The following is a 7569-nucleotide window of genomic DNA, read 5'->3' as shown; positions in this document are numbered from 1 at the left end:
GACTACTTAATTTTTATAGCAATATCGTCAGCCTGTGATGATGTTTATTTTTTTCTTTCTCTGTGCTTTGTCCTTCTCCATTAGCCTGTGAGCTCCACCAAGACAGGGACCGTGATGGCTATGCTTGGGGTTGCATCCTCAGCACCTAGCAGATACCTCCTCACAGAGGGGCCGGGCAGTAAGATAAAATGAAAGCCTGAAGCTTGTCTCATCTACTCTTCACTGCAGCAGGTGCAGGGCCCCTGGACGGGGAGCCAGGTTCCCACTCGGGAAACCGTTAGGAGTAGAGGATTCTCAGAGGGGGTGTAGGGAGGGAATATACGCCCCAGGGAGGCTTATAACCGTGGGGTGGGGCAGTGGTGATTTGGAAAAGCATATTCAGTATGTCTTGTTTTCAAAGAAACAATTAGGGAAAGTAACGCTGGGCAGTATCTTTCTGGCAGGCGGGAATACGCAGAACGTGGCGTGGGGTAGCCAAAGTGATGGAACACCGCATTAACGCGCCGCAGCGCAGCTGGAGTTTACCTTGGGAAACTCAGATGGATGCCCACTTAGCTGGCTCAGCTGCGTTTCCGAACCTGTGCCCAGCCTGTTGGGGGCAGTACTTGCTATTTGCAGAGGCCAGATGCTTCTTCCTCTTGCAACTTCCGAACTGCAACCTTGCCAATGACTCAATCGTTTTCCTGCGCCCTGTGGGCTGTGCCACCCGCCGCGGCCGCGCACCTCCCCCTCCCACCGGTCCCCGGCGTCTCAGGGCCGCGCCGCCCGTCCCAGGGGAGCCGCCAGCGCACCTGGCGCCACGGGCGCCGGGGCCCTGCGCGCTGGTGGCCACATCGCCCGGCGCGCAGCTGCCAGCGCGCTCCCTCCTCAAACACTTAAGTGGAGTGGCTTGTCTAGTGCCCAGCGAACAACACTATCCAATTGCTTCCCGTTTTATTCGCAGGCTGGGAGCTGAGAGAGCCTGAGCTTTCACTTTCAACCCTCAAGGGGAGGAGGGGGTTCGGGCGGGGAGGGGAGACGCTCCCGGCTCCACCTCGCGCGCCGCGCGACCAGAGCGCCCGGCTCAGGCAGAGGCGAGCAGCGCCGTAGAGCCCCGCAGCAGCGCGCCCGGCCTCCCGGAGCCCTGCGATGGAGTGAGTATCCCGCGCAGCGCGCGCTGTTCGCTGCCTTCCCCTCCGTATGTTGCTATGGCGACCGAGGCAGCAGGCTGACCCCGGCTCCGGTCCCGGTCCCGGATGAGTGTTTAATTTCAGTCGGGTGTGTACGCCTGGCGTTTCCATAGCAGCAGCCGCGGCGGCAGGAGCCAAGGGGTAGGAGCCCCGGGATGCGTGGTTTTGGCCGCTGCCCCTTGGCCAGCAGGGCCTGTGGAGGGGACGATGTTGCTAAGGAGAGAGGCACGTTCTAGGCTTCCCCGTCCCTGCCCCAAGCTTCCGCTACTCAGGGAGTTGGCCGCAATAGCCATTACTTCCGATTCCTAACCATGTCAGCGCTATTGGACTGCAGTTAAAAAAAAAAAAAAAGAGTGTGTGTGTGGGGGGGTGTCACTGCGGATCAGAAGCAAATGTGGCTGGGTGTGAAGCGTGTAATGGAAGGATGATGAGTTAGTGGGTAATATGAGCCAGAGCTGCAATGCCCTGGCTACTAGAAACCATGAGGACCTCCAAATAATTGATTTGTTCCTGGGGTAATTGAGAAAAGAGACAGAACCCTAGGAGTGGCAGCCGGGGGTTGAATTACAACGTTTGGTACGGTGGGCACCGCGTGGGAGGGGTGGAGGAGAGGGCATGAAGGCAAGAGGGGCGTTAACCAGAGAAGACACAATAAAGGGCTCCCGTGCAGGTTCGGACTAGGGTTCCTCTCTCCTCTGCCTTTGCATCCCTGCGTTGCTTTTTGGTCACTCTCCCAGGTTGCTGCCGCAGCAAAGCCACTCTGACAGGCGACAGGCTCCAAGAAGGGGTCATTTTGGGAGCCAGCTATTAGATACCTGCTCACTTGGTCAGCTTCTCCTCCTCCTTTCTCTTCCCACGGATACTCCCTGACACTGACGCTGTATGAAATCATATTTCAGCCTGGAGATAATGTCCTGTTTTCAGGTATCAGGACTTTCATGCCAACCGCATAAACCCTAGATGCAGCTTTTATTCCCCCCCCCCCATATCTGATTGTGTAGATGCAATTTAATCCTCCCCAACAAGACTACTAAAGCAGAAGTGAGAGATGGTGTGGCATTTTAGCATTGAGAAGTTGTAGCTTTCAACCTCTGCCTTGGCTGGTCCTAGTGCTATTGATTTCCTACACCAGTAATTTGATGTCTCTGAGCCTCAGTTTCCCTGTTTATACAATGGAGATAAAGATGTTTCTTACTCATTTTTTTTTAATGTTTTAAAATTTTATTTATTTATTTATTTACTTTTGGCTGTGTTGGGTCTTCGTTTCTGTGTGTGGGCTTTCTCTAGTTGTGGCAAGCGGGGGCCACTCTTCATCGTGGTGCGCAGGCCTCTCTCACTGTCGCGGCCTCTCTTGTTGCGGAGCACAAGCTCCAGACGCGCAGGCTCAGTAGTTGTGGCACGTGGGCTTAGTTGCCCCGCGGCATGTGGGATCTTCCCAGACCAGGGCTCGAACCTGTGTCCCCTGCATTGGCAGGCAGATTCTCAACCACTGCGCCACCGGGGAAGCCCCCTTACTCATTTTTAAATGTTGAGAGGATCAGATAATACTTCTATCGCTTCTAAAGAGATTTGTAAATTTTAAGGAGCTAATGATTAAGGTTCCGGAGTCAGTTTGCTGGGTTTGAGTCCTTCTACACTTTGCTGCATGACGTCAGTCTGTCTGGGCCTCATTTCTGGAAACAGAAATAGTAATAATAACTCTTTCATGTGATTTTTGTGAAGATTAAATCAGTTGATACATACAAGGTTTTTGGGACAGAACCTAGCACAAACTAAACTCAATAACTAGCATCAATTGTCTATAAACAGTATCTATTATCTATTATTATTACTATGGTCTCCAGCATTTCCCATTGACAGTTTATGGGGTCTCAGGTTGGCAGCAAGCTATTTTATTTTCAGATAGAGAAACTCAATGCCCCAAGGGCAACTGAGAGTAGCACAATTCTTAAGATAACCATTGTAGATGCAGAGACTCAACTAGAAGACACAGCAGGCTTGAGGAATGCATAGCAGAAGCTGGCCGACTTGCCTCTGGCCCACTCCGTTCCCATTCCTCATTGCCATTTTGATGCGGAAACTGTCTGTTATAAGAGATTGAACGTAGGTCTAGTCATCCCACTGTGTAAGGTTAAAGGGTACCCTGGTTGTTTGCTGGGGCAGTAATTTCCATCTTTACGATGTCACATTAATATTCCTACTCTAATGTATAACCTATCTGCCAGACTTAGAGTGTGAGAGTTCAATAATTGTGTAACAGTGTATAGTATTTGTATGTTTACTTCCTCAGACCTTCCCTCCTTTTCCTCTCCATCCTCTGCTAAGCTTTTACATCAGGTGTGCTGGTCTCCCACCTGGAACTCCTTGTGAACAAAGGCCTTTCCCATCACACCCTTCTGCTCCCTCCACAGGATCCCAGTTGGTGCCTCAGCCAGCCTCCTTCTCCCCTAACAGACCTGGCCCTGGCTTTCCCATTCCCGTGTGACATTCCAAAGCCTTCCTCACCTTCCATTTAACCTCCTGAATTTCCAACTGTCTATCTATTCTCTGTCCCACTCCCTTTGCTTCATTAATGTAGTTAGCTTTTTAACTCTTTATATCCCCTTTCAGAATATCACCTCTTTCTGTTCTACCTTGAAATTTCCCATATGCCACATCCTCTTCTTCCCCTCAATCTAAACCCTCCCCAAATCTCATCCTAGATAGGACACTTCTTAAATGTGAGTGGGATAGGGACTCCATTCTCCTTACTTACTGTGTCCAACTTATGTTTATGAAAAAATTAAAAGGGGGAATAAAATCCACTTCCTTCTTTTATTTTTCATGTAACCAACACGTGTTTGTGGAGGTTAGCACTGGTCAAGAAAACAGTCATGATTCTCATCACCTGGAGTTCGTAGTCTCATGAAGGGATAGTTGTTAAACCAGTAAACACAAGTGAATCTATAAATACATAGTGCAACAAATGCCATGGGAGGAAAAAACAGAGAAAATGACAGAAAAGGGATATAAGTTAGATTAAGGGTCAGCAAAGGTCAGCAAAGCCCCGCTGAGGAACTGAGTTCTAATGTGACATCTGAAGGATGAATAGGAGTTGGCTAGGTAAGAAATAGAGGGAAGAAGCACTCTGGGCTGAGAATGCAGCATGTGCTAAAGCCCTGAGGCAGGAGAGATCTCTGCAAGTTGGAAGTCCTGGAGGAAGGGAGGTGTGGCTGGAGTTTTGGCAGTGAGGGGATGGTGGTTCAGAGATGGCTAAGTGCATGGAGCCACCAAAGAGCTTCTGTACCTTTCCTTCTGCGGGTATTTAAAATGAATGTGTCATAGCCAAGCGTGAGATTATCAGTTTAAAAAGCCAGACTGTTGTGTGCCAATATCTGATCATTTTGAATAAGCCAAGGTCACTAATTTAAAATGACACTGAGTTAAAATAAAAACACAGTCATTTATTCCTGAGAATGTTTGGTTTTAATAAAATGAGAAAAAAAATCTAGATCACAAGCCAAGAGGGTCCTAGTTGATTGTAGTTGGCTACCCTCCTTGTTGGGTTGAGTGAGAGCGTCTGTTTGTGAGCATGAACTGTAGTACATGCAGTTACTAATTTGATACCACACCTAAAGGCTTTGCCAGACACTTCTCTAGAACAGGCTGAGAGCCAAAAAGCAAACAGAACATAGCATGGGAACTCTTTAAATTGTAGAGTGTGTCCAATTTAGACTTGATTGATTCCTTAATTCTGACAGCTGAGGAAATGAGACAACATCACTTAGCCTTCCATTCACCATTTGTTGCAGTTATATTGTGAGTTTTACAGTTTCAAAGTTTTTAACATTTGCAGTTTTGAACTGTAAACATAATTCTCACAGTTCATTCAATCGAGTGCCATTTATGTACTAGGCACTGTTCTAAGCACTGAGCTTACAGCAGTGAACAAATCTGAAACAGGTCCTGTCCTCACAGAGCTTCTATTTAATAGTGGAGAACATATTTTATATATATATATATATATATATATATATATATATGTTAATGTCAGGAAGTAATACATGTTAAGAATAAAAGTAAAACCCAGTAGGACACTGGAGGGTGATGAGGGAGAGTTACTTTTTTTAAAAAATTGAAGTATAGTTGATTTTCTTTTCCAATATGTTTTATCACAGGACACTGAATATAGTTCCTTGTGCTATACAGCAGGACCTTGTTGTTTATCCATTCTGTATGTAATAGTTTGCATTTGCTAACCCCAAACTCCCAATCCATCCCTTCCCACCCCCAAGGGAGCGTTACTTTTGATAGAGTAGTCAGGAAACACGTTTCTGAGTTGGTGAGTTTGAGAGTTTGGATAGAGACCTGAACAAACTGAGAGGGTGACCCATTGCGGAAGAAAAGCAGTTGCAAAGGTCCTGAGGCAGGATTATGCTTTGCGGGCTTAGTTTTCATCTTGGATCTAAATGGAGTCCAGGTCACCACCAGCCCTTTCACCAATGGCCCCCTCTTTCCTGAGCATTTTGTGTTGATTTAGGGTTCGGTTTGAAGGTTTTGTTTTCAAGTGGGGCCCAAGGATGTTATATTCTGAATGCCTTTCTTTTGCTTTTATGAACAAACAAATTGTGAATGTGTATAAAATTATAGACTCATGTCTTCCCCCCCATAATTCTATAAGACATTGTTCCATTGTGTTCCAGCCTTGACTGTTGCTCTGGTCTGAAGCTAGCCTAATTAATTCCTCTGGCAATATTTTTTGCCTTGATGCTGATAGAATTATTTTTAAACATCAAAGTTTAGCAACTTTCTGGTGATATTTCTCACTGTAAGTCATTGTGTCAGTTTTTCCTGGAAAATGGTATGTTCCTTTGAACTGAAGATTCATATTTTCCTTTATTTTTTATAAAGGTATTTTCTTCCTGGCCTTCAGTTAAGAATTTTATTTTTTTGTTATTTGCTATAGGTACATCTATTACTCACTCCCCCACCATAACTATTTTGAATTGCTTTCATTTTTTCCTGACTTTTCCATGAGCTCTTGTTACATTTTAAAATCTATCCCCTAGGTAACTGTTTCTTAGCAGTATTTGTTTAGTCCTTGCTCATTCTAATGTAGCTTTCACTTCTGTAATGGTTTTGTTGTTATTTATTTTTGTTGAAAACAAATCTTCAATTTATTTTCTGACTCTGCCAGTTCATTTTGCACTGATTTTTTAAAGGGTTTAGATTTTCCTTAATTTCTTTGAACGTGTGGAGAAGAGTTTATCTGAAAATTTCATTGATTTCTTGTGTCATTTTTCTGAAATATATTTACCTGCCTTTTGCTTGTAAATCTCTTCTCTCCTTTTTAAATGTAATAGTTAAGTATATAGAATCCGTGAATGTTGACAGCTTTGCATTTATTACTCATTTCCAGATGGAGGTAATTCTAGCCCAAACTGCTCTTTGCTCAAGAGTAAGTGACAAGGAAAAGGGCAGTGTTTGGGGAAGACAGTGACTTTTTTTGTTTGTTTGTTTTTGTGATACGCGGGTCTCTCACTGTTGTGGCCTCTCCCGTTGCGGAGCACAGACTCCGGACGCGCGGGCTCAGCGGCCATGGCTCATAGGCCCAGCCGCTCCGCGGCATGTGGGATCTTCCCGGACCGGGGCACGAACCAGTGTCCCCTGCATCGGCAGGCGGACTCCCAACCACTGCGCCACCAGGGAAGCCCGACAGTGACTTTTGATTAGATATTTTGTCTCATAAAAATTTCTTACAACTCTACAATGTCTTCTGCTCTAAAAATACCTCTTAATGAGTGAGAAGATCACTCGGACAGGTCAGACATCCCAGCTCACTTTGTGTGTGTGTGTGTGTGTGTACGTATGTGTGTGTGTGTGTGTGTGTGTGTGTGTGTGTGTTGGGGTGGGGAGACAGACAGCTACTTGGTGCTTATTTATAACTACGTGGTTGCCTCTGTGTAGCATCCCAGACAAAGGGGAGGGGGCAATTCATCTGCAAAGGTAATCGTTATTCTCTTCTCTTTCCTACATCTCTTGCCTCCAGACTAGTTATCTATGTTTACTTTTTAAGTTTTCAAGCTTTCATAGATAATGAAGATACAAGGCTCCCTGTCACTTCCTGCACCACTCTGGTGAGGAACCAGCCCCTCCACGCAGACGTTCCCCATGTCTCCCATGTCACTTGCCCATGCCACGCCCCACCATTTCAACCCTGGGCCTCTCTGAACTTTCTCCTTACTTACAGAGAAATTTGAAAACCTACTGAGATGTGTAGAGGTATAGATCACCTTTTAGGGTTGTCCATTGATTTAATAAAACTTATACTCTTTCTGGCAGATAATTCTTATACTCTGTGATTTGAGAATCTTAGCGCTTTGCTAGTTTCATAGTAGATCAATTTTTCTTTCCAATTTTT

At 45.8% G+C, this 7569-nt stretch overlaps 1 protein-coding gene across 7 annotated transcripts in view; it reads left to right on the top strand.

Moving 5' to 3' along the window:
- Positions 1-837: 837 nt before the first annotated feature.
- The window catches only part of PALM2AKAP2 (PALM2 and AKAP2 fusion), a 499465-nt gene continuing 492733 nt past the window's right edge, over positions 838-7569 (top strand). For all 7 annotated transcript variants that reach the window (XM_067040975.1, XM_067040972.1, XM_059072223.2 and 4 more), the window contains exon 1: positions 838-1133. In XM_067040975.1, coding sequence (XP_066897076.1) covers positions 1129-1133 — 5 coding nt within the window. In that variant the 5' untranslated portion in view covers positions 838-1128. The remainder of the gene's footprint in view (positions 1134-7569) is intronic.

This window comes from Kogia breviceps, chromosome 8 (assembly GCF_026419965.1).
Source record: "Kogia breviceps isolate mKogBre1 chromosome 8, mKogBre1 haplotype 1, whole genome shotgun sequence".
Lineage (NCBI taxonomy): Eukaryota > Metazoa > Chordata > Mammalia > Artiodactyla > Physeteridae > Kogia > Kogia breviceps.
This window is presented reverse-complemented; position numbering and strand designations above follow the sequence as displayed.